The 18,402-nt window shown below is 40.9% G+C and overlaps 2 protein-coding genes across 2 annotated transcripts in view; both read right to left on the bottom strand.

Annotated features, from left to right (window-relative positions):
• Positions 1–3,209: 3,209 nt before the first annotated feature.
• Positions 3,210–11,398, bottom strand: sting1 (stimulator of interferon response cGAMP interactor 1). Its single transcript, XM_070836837.1, has 7 exons — positions 11,340–11,398; positions 10,187–10,413; positions 8,844–9,036; positions 7,306–7,414; positions 6,855–7,099; positions 4,832–5,018; positions 3,210–4,364 (listed from the first exon to the last, which is right to left on the bottom strand). Exons 2-7 carry the CDS (start codon positions 10,411–10,413, stop codon positions 4,084–4,086), a joined length of 1,242 nt encoding a protein of 413 aa, XP_070692938.1. The 5' UTR covers positions 11,340–11,398; the 3' UTR covers positions 3,210–4,083.
• A 3,047-nt stretch (positions 11,399–14,445) lies between these two features.
• The window catches only part of ppp3cb (protein phosphatase 3, catalytic subunit, beta isozyme), a 31,544-nt gene continuing 27,587 nt past the window's right edge, over positions 14,446–18,402 (bottom strand). Inside the window, exons 13-14 of the mRNA XM_070836449.1 lie at positions 17,724–17,771; positions 14,446–14,715 (exon numbers count right to left, since the gene is read on the bottom strand). Of these exons, the coding sequence (XP_070692550.1) occupies positions 14,537–14,715; positions 17,724–17,771 (227 nt within the window). The 3' untranslated portion in view covers positions 14,446–14,536. The remainder of the gene's footprint in view (positions 14,716–17,723; positions 17,772–18,402) is intronic.

The raw sequence follows: 18,402 nt of genomic DNA on the forward strand, positions 1-18,402 counted from the left end.
AATGGATTGATATTTACGTATCAGAATAGATATAGAACAAAGCTTCTTCCTGGAAATGTCCTAAAAACTTAATTCATACTCATCTCAACCAACAACATTAAAATGACACTGAATGCACCTCAGTGATTCAATAATATAACATGATAGTATAACACTCTCAGCAACAATACTTCTCCACAATGACTTCTTTAATTTTTGATACTTGAACTTAATTTTGCTAATAATTCATCTGTTCTTTGATTTTTAAATGCAGGAGTAATTTTACATTGTTGTAATTTAAGTTCTTCTCTTCTGATAATCCATCGAGAAATGTTCTTGTAAAAACTGCTAACAAATTGAATGGACATGTAGGCTGCAATGGAAATCTACTAGCCTATGACTAATATATAGGTCATCATACATAACGTGATCTAAGTAAAAGTAGTTCTGAGCAGGGGGGCGGGCACATGGTCTTATAGTACAAAGTACAGGCTACTGTTATTGATAATAAATGAATAATAACAATATATCACAATATAACAATACATGTCTGTGTCAATTAAAGGGAAAATGGAAATAATTAATTTCGGTCCGTGCAACAGCAAGTGATACTATATAGCAAGAGGAAATGTGAGCCCACCAATAGAGTGAAAATTAAATTAATTCTTAAACTTAAAATAGTAGATATTTACAGAAAAAGATATCTGAGTCTAAAATTTAAAAAATGAAATTTAATAAGTTGAGTTAGTTATGAACAAATCAACAGACAGTTACTAACATCCATCCACTGCCAATACCATTTATCCGTCAGGGTCGTGGGGGGCTGGAGCCAATACCAGCTGACTTTGGGTGAGAGGTGGGGTGCACCTTGGCACTCATGGAAAAACTGCAATCTCTTTAAATCCCATGACGAGACAGCGGGACAGTCACAAGTGCCCCACCTGATTTCTTTTGTTTGGCAAAAGCCTGATGGCAACGTGGGGGAGAGGACCTCCCACAGTCCTTCAAAACACAAAACCAAACCCCCCTGACAGTCATACAGGAATGAAGGAGCCATGTTTAAACTTTTACTGAATACCTCTTGGTATTGCTTAACAACAAAGGTGCTCATTTTACGTATTGATTTAGCAGGTTGTTGGTTCATGGAAAGGCATAATGTGTCTAAAATAGGCTTCAAAAATACATCTCGTATACAGTAAAAATGCAGAATGGAGAAATACTGAAGCTGTTGGCTGTCATCCTCAGTTGAACCTCTAATCTGGTGAACTGGTTTAAAAGAACAGTGGCTGAAATAAAGAAAAAACAAATACACCTCTCTTCACAGTAATTATGTTGACTTTTAATATCAGAGTGCAGACTTTGCTCAGCTAATATACCCTTGACATTTTTCTCTTTGGATATGAAAAAGGTTATTATGAAATTGTGCCAAAGATTTTATTGAGAAAAAAGTACTAAATCCATCAAATGATCCTCAGGTTGGATTGTAAAAAAATCACATTAGTTAGTCTGTATGTCATTTTGTTGTTCATCTAACTTTCTTATCTGTCTTCAGTGTATGCGCGTAAGATACCTGTGAGTATGTGAGTGAGTGTGAGAGCACATCAGGTCTAGACGCGGCAGCATGAGCCCTGCCTTACTCACAGGTGAGTAACATGGTCTGACACATACCTGGTGGAGGGTCGGAAGTGTATCCACTAAACACAGGACTATTTTTCCCCTCTGTTTATTGCTTAAGACTTATTCAACTCCCACCAGCACGTAAAATATTCACCCAGATTAGCTCCTCAGTTAGGTAACAGAAATGGATAACTATGAAAAGTAGTGATGTGTATAGATTCAGGTATAAACTATGATCACACTGGTTTTAGCTGCCTTTCAGTGACCCTTAATCAGTTTTAAAATTGTTATTAAGATTTTGTTTTTAATGTTGAGGAGCTTTGTGGTCTTTTACTGAACCTCTGCGCCTGTTATTCATCTCTCATTTTAAGTAAAGCACTTTTGATAGTGTGTTACATAAATAAAATGTATTGTATGCATGAGGCTGCCCACACTAATTTGCAACATGTGAAACACACAGAAACATAACTATCAGTGCTGTGGATTAATGGTGGAGAAGAGCATGGACTTCAGTTTTAACTTGAAAACAGTGGGCTGACGTGAGAGCAGACATGGAGCAGGAAGGTAGTTATTCTGCAGGTCACCTCTCTCTGACTCACCTTCTTGGGAAATCTCCCAGCTGTGACATCAAGCTGCTAACCAATCACATTTAGGTTAGATGCTTTCATCAGAAAGACTCACCACAAAGGAGGAAGTGTCTTTCGGTGGAAGTGGGAAACTACAGAGTGTGGTGACAGCATACGGTCACTACTTATCAGTCTCTCTGGCCTCGTAAGACGATATCTAAAACACACTTCTGGTACTAATTATATTTAAGCATTCAACTCACTTTTATCACACACTTACATAAAAACTAGCATTTAACCTTGAGTCGAACAATCATTACAAATTCTCAGTGATGCTGGTCACCAGTTCAATGTTTTATTAACTCATGTCTGACTAAAGCAAGTCAAGTGTATTAATATACACTTTTACCATTCAGACACAAGGCAAGTGCTGTACAGGGACATAAAACCAAAATGAGAGGGAGGTGGTAAAACTGAATGCTAAAGATAATAAAAACACAGGGTGGAAGCCTACAAATGAATAGTTTAAAAGACAAAAGGCAAAAACTAGCAGATAAAGTTACAGATTAAAAGGAAGTCTCGCAATGTGTCAAGGCCTAAATAAACGGACACTTTTAGTGGACCGTAGGTGTTCGGGAAGCTTGTTCCACTGGCGGTGAGCATAAAAACTAAGAGCTGCTGCACTTTGTTTGGTTTTTCATCCTGGGAACACTGAGTGGTCCTGCTCCAGATGAGGTCTGCATGCCTCATAGCATACAAGTAAATCAGAAATATATTTGGCCTCAAGACCATTAAGTGCTTCGTAAGTAAGGATTTTAAAATCAATCCTTTGGCACACTGGAGGCCAGTGGAGTGGTTTAAGGGCCGGTGTGATGTGCTCCAGCTTCTTGGTGTTGACGAGGACTCTGGGGGAGGGAACTGAGGGAACATGTTAATGCATTGTAGCTATGCATCCTGTTCAAAGAGCGCAAACAGATTATAATGGACGAAAACATGGACAGTATGCAGCAGAGACAGAAGTCATTCTCATGGTAACAGCAGTTTAATCAAATGATAGACCGATTTAATTCTTCCATTTCTAATGAATCATACGTTTTGTTAAAGTAAGTGTACAAAATCCTCTAGTGGTCAAACTGATTGATACCCATTGATTCTTTGTGACATAGGATCATCCACATCTACTTCAGTAAACAGCCAGTGTCCTGCTGTGTGTGAAGTCACAGCGCTGTCAGTGTTATCCATCCGTCATTAACATCAGTCTGTCAGCTGTAAACATATCTGATGCAACCTCACCGAGCAGTTTCAGCTGCAGCTGCAGGTCATGAGGTGTGTGAGTGCTTGTGATAAACAGGCGTGGTGACTGTTTCAATTTTATACAGTCATTAGACCCACTCCTGAGTTCTCCTGAGATTCTCTATGCTTTTCCAATGTTTTTCTGTCTCCTGGTCCACCTTTGACCATGTTTCCCACATGATGAATGCCCGTTTTCCCCTCACAAAGATTATGTTGTTACACTTCCTGCTTTGCTCCACTCTAGAGTAAATTACTGACATATTAATTAGATGGGCCTTTGTTGGCAGAAGATCATGTCCTGCTCTCTAAACAGCACGTTCAAGTTGCAACACTCTTTAGCACTAAAGCAAGCTGTCAGTACACTCTGTCCAGGGTGTTTCCACAGCACAGACACACACTGTTTGAATGTCAGTGCTGTGGACTGATCTCTGTTTACACTCAGAGCGATTTCTAAACACTCGTCAGTATATATTCAGTTTTGTTTTGGTGGTTCTCACAATTGCAATTGATGATGATCACACTGATAATAGTACATTGTACATATCTCAGTCTGCCAATGTGGTTGGTGAGGTGTGTGTGTGTGTGTGTGTGTGTGTGTGTTCCTTTTGGCATGTGCCTGCACACGTTTTTAGGTTGTTCCATGATAATGGTCGGTGTTCTCAACAGGTCCCTTCAGCGGCTGAGGCCTCTCCAGGCTAAACATGAGCGTGGGCTCCCTGCTCAGTGGCTCAGGGCGGTGCCAGTCACCTGACATGGGCGGAGCGCTTGGCGGAGCACTTGAAGTTGTCCTGAATGGGTGGGCCACCTCCTGCTGAGGAGGTGGGGTAAGGCAGAACTCCTCTGTCTCTTGCTGCTGCAGGTGTCTGAGGATGACCTTGGACAGGAAGTGAGGATCGTCCTCATGCTCATCTAGAGGAGGAAGAAAACATGATTTAGGGTTTGCCTCCAAAGATTTTGTTTGTAGGCCACCCCTTTTCAAACATTTGTCCTTGGCAAGACAGTAATCTATGTTAAATTACACGGTGAATGTAATTATGCTTTCTCACTACCAATATAAAGATAAAATATTCACGAGGCCAGATATAACTGGACCAAAGCCAGAAAAGTCCCTAACACTGACACTCTGACCTTCATCCTTCATTTTAGTTATACAATGTGCATCACAAGGCCGCTGAGTATCAACAAAACCTTTTTTAAAACACATAAATTGCAAAAGAATCCATAAATACACAAATCCTGATTGTCAATCCTTGTGGGGAAGCGGATAAGCTAAAAGCTGAAATCCTCCTAAAAGCAGTCTGTCTCATGCTGCTAGGTGTGTGTGAAGTTAACTGACACAAATGCACACACAGACACACACATGGCTGCCTTCCTACCGCTGAGCAAGACGAGTTTGAAGCGGTTGCGACACTCCAGCGAGTGCTCCAGTATGTCCTGGAGGGTCCTGTAGAAGAGCAGGACCTGCTGGCGGCGCTCAGGCTCCCCGAAACCAGCACTGCTCTCCTGGGACATGCTGTAAAGCGTCAGCAGAGGCGTTGCATACTCCACCACACACTCATGGGCCTGACACACACACACACATTAACAAAACAGACAGATAGATACATCACATGGACAAATAATCCTTTAAAAGCTTGTGGAGCTCTGACACCAGAAATGTTTGATTACCATGTTTTACAGGTAGATGGTGCTGTTACTGTGCTCTACTAAACAACCTCTCCACTGGTGGATTCTCAGGTTTGACCAGGAGGTGGTACTCATGCTGTGCTATGGAAAGTAAACTCTATTTTTTTTAAGTCAAGGCTCAGTATTTCTTTTATTACAAGAATCTTTTATGGTGTAAAGTTTTGACTGAAAATAAGTTCTAATCAAATAAGCTGTTGTTAAAGCCATCAGTCTTAACAGTGATTCAGTCAGGGTTCACTCATATGAGTTTGAACATCAGGTGGAAGGAGTTCTCGGATAATTTAAAAAGAACAACCATGTAAAAATATTCACGGCAAGTCAAAGTCCTGCATTCAAAATACTACTTAAGCAAAACTGCTACCGCTAACACCGTAAAATCTTTCTATTGCGTGTGCTGAAACCAGCTACTGGTCATACCAGACCAAACAGTGTTGTATCTACAAAATCTCTTGAGTATGTTGACTTTAGCAAGGTGGGTTTTATTGTTTATTAATTCAACTTTTCATTTGTGAGAGGAAGAAGAAGTGTTATTGGTTCAAAAGTGGTTCAAAAGTTCCATAGTCTAGCTTTAAATGATCAAATGTAGAGTAGTGGAATGGCCTCAATCAGTGTCATTATATATTTAGATAAATACCATTGGAATATTATCACTGATGTATCAGCATGCAGGCAACATTTAATGTCACATTTATAACAGAGCCGCAATGATTAGCTAATAGACAAAAAAATTAATTGGAATTTTGACAATTATTTGCAGTTTTTCCATTAAAAACTCCAAACACTGTCTAGCTGAGGCTTCTCCAATGTTAGGATTTGCTGCTTTTCTCTGTTTTATTTTATTGTAAAATGAATGTCTCTGCAGATAAATGCAGTCAAGTAAAAGGTCAAATATTTCCCCCTAAAATGTAGTGGAAAAGAAGTATAAAGTAGCCTAAGTGGGAAGTACAAGTACCTCAAGATAGTAGTTAAGCTCGGTACTGCAGTAAATGTCAAAAGTCCAACATTCATCATCACCATATTCCTAGAATGACTGCACCTGTAAAATACGCCCCTAACATCACTCTGGAAATCACTTTGAAAGAATTTGTGGCTATTTCTGGTCTCACATGAAGAAACTGCTTTCATGCAGCCCAAACTTCCTTTCCCTCGACTAAACTACAGAGATGGTTTTGAGTACAATAGCTGTTAGATGTGCTACATCAAACACATTGAATATAGAGCACACTGACGTGCTATCTTGGAATATTTTTTAAAAAACATACAGAAAGAGCCCCTCGAGTCTGTCACTTTACTGTGACTGTCTCTCACTGTCGCGTTTTAGCTGTGCAATCTTTACAAATCTGATCAAAGGAGAAAATGTCAGCACACTGAGTCTTTCAAGTCACACTGGCAATAAGGAGAGCGACACTGAGCTGAATCGCAGCACAAGTAGCTCAGTGGCATTCAGGCTGCAGGTTGTCTGATTACCTTATTTAATGTTGACTGAATATTTTTTGCTGTGCAACTGATCGAAATACAATCTGCTGCTGATTATCTGCTTAAAATGTGACTGTAAGTTCATCAGTGCACTAAAAATACAGAGGATGGATGCATGGATGGTGGATGGACGGACAGATGGATGAATGGGTGGGTGGATGCATGAATAAGTGGATGAATAGGTGGATGGATGGATGGATGGATGGATGGATGGATGGATTTTACATCCCTGCCTACCTTCCCATGCTCGTCCAGTACCCTATAGACGCTGTGCTTGTAGACCCGCTCCCGGACTCCTGCCCTGTCTATCACATTGTCGGGGAGGTTGTCATAGAAACGGAAGTTGTCGTCCTCGTCCTCCAGCTTGTGAGAAATGTTGGTGTTGAGAGGTATGAGGATGAGGAGCTTCCTGGTGCCACGACCCCAGGAGGACCTGCTGGCCTGATGGGTGGAACAAAATGTAGCGATAGAATCCTCCAAACCTGGACGGACACACACAAACAGCCGCACATTCATTCAGACGTCTTTATTCGCATTCATCCATGTCTCTAGAATCACTAGGCTACTAGGACTCCATAAAAACCACAACAGACAGAGAATACAACCCAAGTATCACCAAAGATTAATATTTGATGGGGGTGTAGCATCCATAACAGCTTGGCGTGTGCGTGTGTTTTTTGTTACTGACGTGGCAGCACAAGTCGCAGGTAGCCCACATAGAAGGACCAGGCAAGGCCATGGGCCACGTTCATCTTCCTCCCCTCGCAGATGTCTGACACCTCCACTTCCGACGGACCCTGCACACCGACCACAGAAACAGCCGGAAGAATGTCACAACAAGTCACCTCTGCTCGGGAGATACCTGACACCTCTTGGAAGGTGTCAGGCAAAAGAAAAGGGCATCCCTGCACCCAAGCTGCACCTGTCCTATGTAGGACAAATATATTTTTAGATAAATTAGTGCAAAAGCAGGGGACAGAGAGAGCTACTCCCAAGCTTGAGCAGGATTTGAATCTATAATGATGCCAGTTTTAATAAGGAGTTTGAGTGAACAGTGAGCCTGGTTCAGAATTATCTTTGAGGACAGAGTGAGTGTTATGGTCATTGTTGCTGATGAGGACATATTTTAAGCCTATTTTTACTCCAGAAACGCCATATCAATTACAATCAACTGATGATGCTCCAGGAAGGGTTCTTACATAGGGGCTGTTCTGACGTGTAGTGCTCTTGTGCTAAAACAGAGCTATTTTTCTCTTTTACCATGGTGCTCTGAGCTGTAAAAATACAGTAAGCTCTCAAATGATGAGGAGAAAGAGAGGTTGCCTCTGCACAGTTTGTCCACTTGGTCAGGACAGCAGGTGCACCTAACTTTTCCTTGTTAAGAGATTGGTTTAAAGTTTCGCTTCTCTTTCAAAGTAGATTTACAGTGTACTCAAGGATGCTGGTTTTACTATCTGATACCAAATGGAAGTTATTGGAAAAGTCTCTGGCTGGAATCCAAGCAGGAACAGTTGTGACCATGTGGCCTGCACTGTAACCGTTTAGCCACCAAAGCGCTGTGTCTCTAGCCAGTGTTAGCTTGCTTTGGAGGGCTGTGTTGAGTGTGTGGTAGAAGAGGTGTTCAGTACATGTGCAAACAAATCTTAAACACAGAATCGTAGACTGAGTAATGAATTAGCACTGAACTGAACTGAACCAAACAGTTTAATAGTCTAATTTCCACCTCTCGTGTGGGTGCAGGTAAAGTTATAAAGGATTATAAAGCATTAGGGTCAGAAAATGCAGTGTAGCCTTAGTGGATACAATGTATATGTAAGGATTGGTTAATCAGCCAAGTTGTTCTTTAGTTAGATGAGGGTACGACATAAAGGCAGTTTGTCGTCTGTCAGCGAGCCAGTAAATTTATGACAGCCCAGCCTGATAGCCACTGTAGGGCCTAATGACTGCTCAAAACACTATTTAACATGAATGATGGGGTTGCATAGACATGCTCACCCAACTTTCAGCCAACTTCACCATGTGTATTGATAAAAGACTCAATGGACATCTGAAATTAGGTGTGTACACTGCTGCATGAGTCACATGGAATATTTCATGCAACATAATCCTAAATGCTGGCAGGTCTGCACTACACGACGTTGTTCAAATTAACTTGTTTGTATTGCAATGAGGAGAGAGACGGAGACCTCTGAAAAAAGGCGGTAGTGTGTTTGGTGTGGACCTTACCAGGACTCCCAGGGCTTTGAACAGTGCGTAAAGAACCGAGGCCAAGGGAAGGAGTATCTGGAAGTGCTCTTTGTGCGGCAGAGGCTGTCCGGCCAGGTAGAGCAGGAGGCCTGCCAGCCCTGCAGCCAGCAGGGTCCTTCCCCCCAAACCACAGGCTGGCATCACATGGCTCAGCAGCCCTGCGCCTCGATACCTGTTACGACCAGAGAAGGAAATCACCTTTAATAAATGCAAACATTTGTTGTTGTTGAAGAATGGAACTATTAGAAGAACAGTCACAATCAATGGTTCAGTGAGTGACAGTTGACAGACTCTGCGGAGTTGAAAGACCAAATAGAAACATTGGCAGACTGAGATATGTACAATGTACTATTATCAGTGTGTTCATCATCAATTGCAATTGTGAGAACCATCAAAACAAAACTGAATATATATACTGACGAGTGTTTAGAAATCGCTCTGAGTGTAAACAGAGATCAGTCCACAGCACTGACATTCAAACAGTGTGTGTCTGTGCTGTGGAAACACCCTGGACAGAGTGTACTGACAGCTTGCTTTAGTGCTAAAGAGTGTTGCAACTTGAACGTGCTGTTTAGAGAGCAGGACATGAGCTTCTGCCATAGATATAAATATAGATATAGATTATAGATATAGATATAGATATAGATATAGATATAGATTATAGATATAGACATAGCCATAGATATATATTATAGATATAGATTATAGATATAGACATAGACATAGATTATAGATATAGATATAGACATAGATATAGATTATAGATATAGATTATAGATATAGATTATAGATATAGATAAAGACATAGATATAGATATAGATTATAGATATAGATAAAGACATAGATATAGATTATAGATATAGATAAAGACATAGATATAGATATAGATATAGATTATAGATATAGATAAAGACATAGATATAGATATAGATATAGATTATAGATATAGATAAAGACATAGATATAGATAAAGACATAGATATAGATATAGATATAGATATAGATATACAGCTGCTTATTGTGACTGGAAATGAGTGGAACAAAACAGTAAAGCTGCAGGTCCTCAGTGGAACTAAAGCGTGACATTTGATGATTCTCTGTGATTTTGTTACTATGGGTGACGCCTATACATCACATGCAGTCATTTGATCCATTGTTAGTGTAAAAATATTGATTGGAGCAGATTTAAGCAATTCTAAAGGCAAAATAAAACCCAAGAACTACTTGAAATTCAGAAGCTCTGAAATTCAAAACTTTGCCAGGATTTCTTTTACTTTTCAAAAATCAAAATTCACAAACACAGGCACACCTTTTCTCTCACCTGGTGTTAGAATGGTACAGCACCTCCTCTGCTAGCAGACAGAGCCCATGCAGCAGAGGGCCAAGGGTCATGATGAGTATTACCATGGCAACCCAGCCAAATACCCTTTCAGGGGACAGAAACATGATGCCTCCTATTGTTATGGCAGCCAGCGCCACAGCACACACCTTAGGCAAAGTCCCACGAGGCCGAGGGATGAGAGCATCCTGATCGTGGAGGCACTGCATCTGTCAGGAAACAGACACCCAGAGTCAGGCAGCGCTTAAAACCCCAAATGTTAAACCAGATGTATCGATCTCTGAATGCATACAGACAGTTCAGCCAGGACACTGCTGAAAGCCTTTTTTATCGAGATCTAAACAATAAGGCAGTGGTTTTTACAGAAGACATCATCATCAGCTGTCACATACTGTAGGAAATTTGATCAGTGCAATCAGTAAATACAAGTTGTATATATAAAGCGTGAGATTACAGTTTCGAGGGGGGGGTAAATGTACAGTGTGAATGTATTCTGAATTGTTTCTCTTCTGTGGGCTGAATTTTGCAAGTATGGCTCCATCAGGGTGTGGCCACACACTGTTGAATCATTTTCTTATATCTTTTTTACTGATCAGAGCTCAGCCCTCAGCTCACCTGATACTCACTAAATCATTTCATGCACTGAACCGAATCAGCATGTTACTTCTTAGCTCATGTTACTTACTAAGAAAGATATATTTGGAATGACCTGAAGACATCTGAAGGTTTTTCCACAGCAACACGTATGTTTCAACACAGAAGAGAAAAGCTTTGATCCACCAGGCTTTGAATGATTTCTGTCTCTTAGATATCAAAGCTGCCCCCAAGGTCTTGAAGTGTTGTAGCCACCTAACATCTGGAGTATACGCTGTAACCTGTTAATAATATGTTGCTCTGTCTCTACATGTCTATGCTCTCTAGTTAAGTGGTCTGTTGGCATCAGTGTGTTTGTCTCATGATAGGCTAAGAAGAACTTTATTGACTCATCCCAAAGTGAATATATATATATATTGTATAAGTGTGTATATATAATACTGTGTAATATATATGATGAACAGGAGGGAAAAAGTCAACTCTAATAGGTGACAGTTTGTCTGCCAAAACAAGAAAAAAGCAAATGAATGACGTGACTCACCTTGTGTTTGCTGTGATCCGAGTGAGAAGATTTCCTTTATCTTCTGTTCTCCTTCTGCTGCCACTCCTCTCCCTCTCTCCGCCCTTTCCGCCGCATTTAATACTTTCACTTTCCATTTCAGTAAAATTCCGTTGACTAACTGTAAGTAGCATCAAGGTAAAGAGACATAGAGAGGGAGTATACTGAATACTTTACACATCATTTCTGTGATTTGCATTTGCTCTTCATGATGAAGGAGGAATTAACTCATTCATGACTGACTTTTCTAGTTGGTGAATCTTTAAAATGACAACCTCTGGATGAATGATGTAATACATGGCTTATAACATGAGCAGTGGCATGCAATGGAATATTACATACTGCAGCCTGGGGGATACTACTACTACTACTACTAATAAAAATAATAATAGTAATATTACTATTCATAATAATATACATAATAACATAATTCTGCTATACAAAATCATGCTTATTTTTGACTTTATTGTAAATTTGGATATTTCTTGTGTCATACTGGATAGCTTTACCTCTTCAGGCTCATTAAAAGTATTGAAGTATATGAAACGCTGCCCATTTGAACTGCTCAGACATTAAGACTGTGATAAGGGTTCACAAGTAGAAACTGGTTCGTATTGAGGGGACATAAACAAAGAAAAATCCCGAAAAAAACAAAAAACATTGGGGCTGCTGACTCACTGCACTGAAAGAATGATTCCACTTATGTTTAAACCTGTTTACATGCTTCTTGTCCTCACATCAATGCAGTGTGAATGTATATGATAGTAGCTGTATAACCAGTCCAGTCAGTTGGGTCTGATGAAGCGTGTCTCTGTAACCTCACAACGGTAGTTCTTTTGTATTGTGGTTTGCGTGTGTGTGTGTGATCATGCTCAGTGGTTAAAGGAATAAAGGCTCGGTATCCATACCAAAGGTTCATGCATATTTTATTCAAGAGTAAAAAAAGTGGATCGTCCCATGGGGCATGCTTACAGTGTTAGTGACTGGGGAGTCAAAACAGAAAGAGAGTGAGAGACTAAGAAGGAGAAAGGAGAAAGAGAAAGAAAGAAAGAAAGAAAGAACCGTGGCACAATTTCTATGGCACAGGGTCTCCCAGGGGGGTTCACCTCTTCCAAAGAAGCACAACAAGATCAACCAAGGAGCAACGCAACATGAAGAGCAACCAGCAGAGAGAGAGAGCTTAAATATTAAGAATAATGTCCATAATAAATAGAATCATAATAATCATAGAATCATAAATATCATCAAATAACAAGAGGAATCATCAAGAATTATGATCAGAGAGTACACTTTTTTCCTTTAAATTGTGACGGCAACACACCGGCTCTTCTGTTAAAATGTGTCTTGCTGCTTTTTGCTTTGAACAGCGCAAATTTTAACCATGCAATCATGCTTTTGGCTGCCTGAATGCCTGTGCCTCTGTATATAGTATGGTCATTCATCAATGCTAGTTTAATATTTGTTTATCGTTATTCATATTTATCATTAAAAACAACTCCTGTACATCGACAAAGAAGAGAGGAGAGAACGTGGACTTGACACTTTGAATAGAAGCGTACTGTCATTCTGTACAGCGTCGAAAGAAACCGGAAACACAGGCTGTGAAAAAGAAAGGAGAGAAAAAAGAAAGAAAACATGAAAAACAAAAAACAAAATATAACACAAAATGAATACAAAAAATAAATAAAATTAACATTATGTACAAAATAAATTATTCATTATTCCTCAGTTCATTTATATTAGCCAGAAAAACAAAAAGAAAAAAAAAAATCCTACCATAGTGAAACACAGAGCACAAATATAATCTTCACATTATTATCAAAGAACTTAACTCTGCATGCACTGATGCGTTAATATAAATGCTTTACAAAGACCTTTTCCTCGGACTACTTCTTGGTGTCTTGGCTGTTGCCTTAACCAGAAGAGTCTGTTTCCTCTGTGAAATATCATTGCCTGCTTTTTAGGCCGGAGATTCCCGGCCATCACTGCTGTTTGGTAGCAGACAGCGACAGAGAGGAGGATGTAGAAAGAGAATGAATAGAGTATGACTTCACATTTCAACTCCCCCCCCCGGCTCCCTCACACACATTAAGTATCCTTCCTCTATACTGCTTCTTGCATCTTGTGACCATATGCATCAGATGTGCAATAAAACCTTTCTATGTAACCTATTTACACACAACAGTTAGGGAGAAACACTTGCGTCAAATCTGATCCGGGCCCAGTTTCAAGCCTTTCGCGAGAGCTAACTGACCTGGGACCAGAGTTTTTTTGGGGGGGGGGGTCAGTCCTCCGCTTGACTTCAGGCGGAAGATGGGTGCAGTTTAGTGCTACAAAAGCAAATGGGAATCTCCTCCCGAGAAGAAAAGGACAGCGAGGGCTCAGATTAGACTGCAGCTGAGATTAACTCCATACATCTCTTGGCAACAGATCAACCACCGCACCACACGTCTAAAGTTTTCTCGCTGTTGCCTGGCTGATGGCCAGATCTGCTCGTGTTTGAAAAAGAAAACACACTTTCAAATATAATTGCACAGACATTTACATGTTGAAGCATGTGCACGCACGCAGGCAGCCATATCCACAACCCTATAAAATCGACCAATCTTAAGTTTGGTTCCGCTTCCTGTTTTGGACTGTAAACAGGAAAAAGAAACATCTTTAATGCCCCACCCCAAACACTTGATCCTGTCCATCACAACACACACCACCAACACAGCCACGTCATGCTGACACTGTCAACCCACTGGTGATCCCCAACATACACGGTGAACGGCAGCTCCTCCTGTTTTGCATTGGGAGTGTTTTTGTAGTTTCTTTCCTGTTGTTGTGCAGGTACATGGGGGTTGTAGTTCTCTAAATAGGGCCGATCAGTTCAGTGAAGAGACTCAGCCTTTGGTGGTAAAGTCCGGGTACGCTCATGCCTTTACATACAGCTGAGGGCAACGGGTGAGGGGTAGGTAATCATATGTGTGTGTGTGTATGAGTGTGTGTGATTGTATTTGTATTTGATGTAGCCTAGTCAGTGTATGAAATAATATGTTTGTGTGTGTGTGTGTGGTTGTGTGCATTGTGTTTTTCTTGTGTATATATGCCTATGTACACGAATCTATAAATATGGTACCATGTCAGAGTCGTAACTGCAGGTATGTGTCTGGGCATGTGGGAGTGTATGTCCATCACTGTATATTGCTGTTGCTGTCGGTCCCATTGGGCTCTCCCATGTTCATGCGGCCCATCGACAGGCCCACACTGTTGACGGCGTCGCGCCGCGGAGGCATCCTCTCGTTGATCCGGTCCAGCCCTTTGGCCTCTTCGAAACTGCTGATCCGATGCTGCGGGGAGAAGCCTCGGATGGCTGCAGAGACAGTAAGGCACGCATTCACACACACGCACACACACACACACACACACACACACAGACAATCACAAACATACATAAATTGAGTTAATATTTGACTAGACAGTTAGAGGAACCTTGTGTATCCAAACCCCTGGAAAGAAATATTCAGAACACTGAAATGGATTGAAATTCCAGTCTGCCCATTTTCAAAGCATTGTGTTTGGTTTGATTCGCCTTTTAAATGCTTTCATTTGAGTACACCAGCAAGGACATTTCAGTAATTTTGGCCCTGATTGCGCTCCCTTTAGCAGAAGGCCATTTTGGGTTTGGATAAACAAGGTTCTGTCATATATGCACCTCTATGGGGTTCTTACACTAATATCTATTCACAGCCAGTGTTCATTTGTCTGAATGCTGAGCTAGGATTAGTTTGACCTCGTGGCTCACAGTGAACGTAAAAGTCAGTGTGACCTGGCCATTGATCCTAGATCAGTAGTCTGAGACACCTGGTAGATAAGCCATTATGAGACACAGAGTATGGAACAAAGCACAGCTGCACAGAAGCGGTCGTTCATAAGTCCTTAAAACATGTTTCGCCTGTGTGAAGAGTGTTTGACAGTCAGCCGTTGTTTCATACTATTTTTACTGGATGTTACCACTTCCCCATGAAAGTTTGTAACCAACAAAGGTTAAGGCCAAGAGTCAGGTGTCAAGATAGTCATATTCTAAGTTTTATTTTTTGTGATAATGAACATGACACAGCTTTGCCACAAAGACTCTTCCTCAGTGTGTTCAATAAATAACATGCTACAAATTATTTCTCAAAGAGGCACTCCACCGATTCATCACATGCAGGTTTACTAGTTTACTAGTCACTGGGATGATGTCATCAGGGCTCGGACTCTACAAATGTAAAGGAATAATCCAACATTTTGGAAGCTACGCCTACTTTTTTGGAGAATTAGATGAGAAGACGGATACCTCTCCTGTCTGTTAGGAAAATAAAAAGCAAGCGCCAGCAAGCCTTTAGCTTAGTTTAGCATAATGGCCATGAACACGATGGGGCAGTTAGCGTGGCACTGTGTAAAGTTGAAATAAATCCACCTACCAGCACCTCTGAAGCTCACGAATTAACACAACTGTATCATGTTTGTTTGATCCATACAAAAACAGAGTTGTGTTTTTATGAAGTCACAGGCTGGAACTATGTCTTGACTCAGTGACACTTTATAGAACCACAATTTGTTTTTACATTTGTTTGTGTACAGGTTAAACAAACGGCATACACAATGTTGAACTATTCCTTTAACAGAAGAATCTATTGCAAAATGGGGGCATAGAAGGAGGAGTTTGGCCCAAAGTAAAAAGTAAAAGTCAGTAATAAAAAGTGTCTATTGATGAATGATTGCTTCAGTTTGAACCATTTATTCCCCCAATTTATGGATGATAAATAAATTATAATAAATTGCTGGAGTGCCCCTTTAAATTAGACTCTAAATAGATAAAAGCAGATACAAATAACAGCTACTCCTTGAAATGTAATTTGTCATCAAAATGAATGACCAAGATGAGATAAAACCCTACAACCCAAAGCGTTGAGACCAGCTGAACTCTGTGTGGACAGATGCTCCTGTACTGACGGGGAGGTCTGTCTGCAGAGATCGCTGCCACTTTTGAACAACGGCTACTGTCATATTACCTCTGTAGACATGCAGCTACTCACAAATACGTCACTGTGTTACACAGCGGAAATCTAACACCCAGCTACAAATTATACTACATTAACACAAAACCATAGCACAAGAGATACCCATAATTTATTTGCATAAACAAATTATGGACTGTAGTTGAGGTGAGCCAAAGACAGCACTAAAGGTACAAACACAAAAGACTATAGTTAGCAAAAGCGTGCACAGTAATACGTGACCTTGTGTAGATAGGATATAATAACACTAAACACAAATACCATGACCACAATCTGTTCAGCAGCACAGAAGAACCTGGCAGACCCGTCCTGACTTCAGTCGGTCATTCAGACATGTTTGTCCTTCCAAATATGAAATGTGTTTTAACTTTGGAAATAAATTCTCAACTTTGGGAACACATTTCTATAGTGAAATATTCTAAAATCACCGTTACCTTGCTTAGTTTTTCACAGAGATTTCAGCCATTTCCACTGGTCTTCTTGAGCAAATGGGTCACATCATACATCACATGACCCAAGTACACGAAGTGACTGAAGTTCTGTAGTTAGGTCATGTGACCATTTGCTGAAGAATGCCATTGGATATGGTTGAAAGTTCAGTGAAAATCTGCGTATGAGGTTTAAAGGATTGGTTTGTTAAATTAATACGAACACTCTTTGCACTTTACATTCATTTGTTTGCATCATCCCAGGTGGCTCCTGTTCTGCTGTAGAGTGTAAAGAAACAGATTGATGGCATGTTTTTCTTCTACAGATCTACAGCATCTACTGTACCAAAGATAAAGAAAAGACTGAAACACACTGCAGACTAGAAAAGGTCTGGGTGAACCTGTCGACCTTCACAACACCCACTCCCACCCACAGCCCCGCTCTTCTTGTGTGTGTGTGTGTGAGTGTGTGTGTGTGTTCGTAACAAAAAGTTGCGTGAGATGTGATGAGCGTACATGTGTGTGTGTATTGGGAGAGAAGGTATTGTGGTGTTTCCTGTTTCCCAAGAGAAGGGAAGAGAAAGGTGCGTGTATGTTTTGTGTGTTTCAATGTGGTGGCGTGAAGCGATTTTAGGCTTTGTTATTAGTGCTGATGTGGTTAGAAGAGCTAACTGCATTGTGGGTAAGGAGAATCTATGACCTTATGAGCATGGGTGGCTAGGAGTGCAGCCATGCTGCACACACACACACACACACACACGTACACACGCATACACAACTGCACACACACGCACGCAGGTACATACACACACACACACACACACACACACACACACACACACACACACGCACACACACACGCACACACAGTGAAATGAGTGGGATTTTACCTTCATCGTCCTTAACTGTCTCGATGGCTTCTATGGCCTCAATGGTAGCTGAAGGATGGGCAAACAGAAGAGAAGAAGAGAAAGAAAGGAGAACAGGAGGAGAGAGAGGACGACAGAGTCCGAGAGAGAAGATGAGGTACAAAGAAAGAAAGAGGAGAAGAAGAAGAACGGAGTGAAGGCTGAAACATGCTTCTGTGCAGTTGCTCGTAAACATCTTGGCTTAAGGACGCAAACAAGAGTGACTAATGACGGCTCACACAGGAGCTTTCTCAGCCTGATGCTGTCAAACAAACACTGGTCTGAAGAAGTGTGGCCACTGTGTGGATTGGTCCAACACCAAACAAAGCCAAAACTTAAAAAAAAAAAAATGTAACCACAAAAGAGCCCACACAGAAAACGAAGCAAACAGAAGAGTAACTTGCAGTGAGGTATGTCGCTGCTCATACTTCCTCCTAAAGGGGGTCTTGATTTCTTCAACATATCCAGTTTGAGTCCATTTTGAGACTTTTGTTACACCCCCCCCCCCCCCACCCCACATTTCCTATCTGCCTATCGACTCAACACCATCAGTTAAGAACAAATACGCTGCTGTGCCTATAAAAAACTGACTAAATGGAACATGTGCACACATTAACGTCATGTGTAATTTGTGTTGGCAGACACTGGTGTCAGTGGATAC

Source organism: Pempheris klunzingeri, chromosome 9 (genome assembly GCF_042242105.1).
Source record: "Pempheris klunzingeri isolate RE-2024b chromosome 9, fPemKlu1.hap1, whole genome shotgun sequence".
Taxonomy (NCBI): Eukaryota; Metazoa; Chordata; class Actinopteri; order Acropomatiformes; family Pempheridae; genus Pempheris; species Pempheris klunzingeri.

What these genes read in the sequence shown, in the direction of transcription:
- sting1 (XM_070836837.1), bottom strand. Translation starts at nt 10,413, where the DNA reads ATGCAGTGCCTCCACGATCAGGATGCTCTCATCCCTCGGCCTCGTGGG. An exon ending in CTGTACCATTCTAACACCAG is followed by an intron (nt 9,037 to 10,186) that starts GTGAGAGAAAAG and finishes TGGTCGTAACAG; the next exon opens with GTATCGAGGCGCAGGGCTGC. An exon ending in TCAAAGCCCTGGGAGTCCTG is followed by an intron (nt 7,415 to 8,843) that starts GTAAGGTCCACA and finishes GTCGGTGTGCAG; the next exon opens with GGTCCGTCGGAAGTGGAGGT.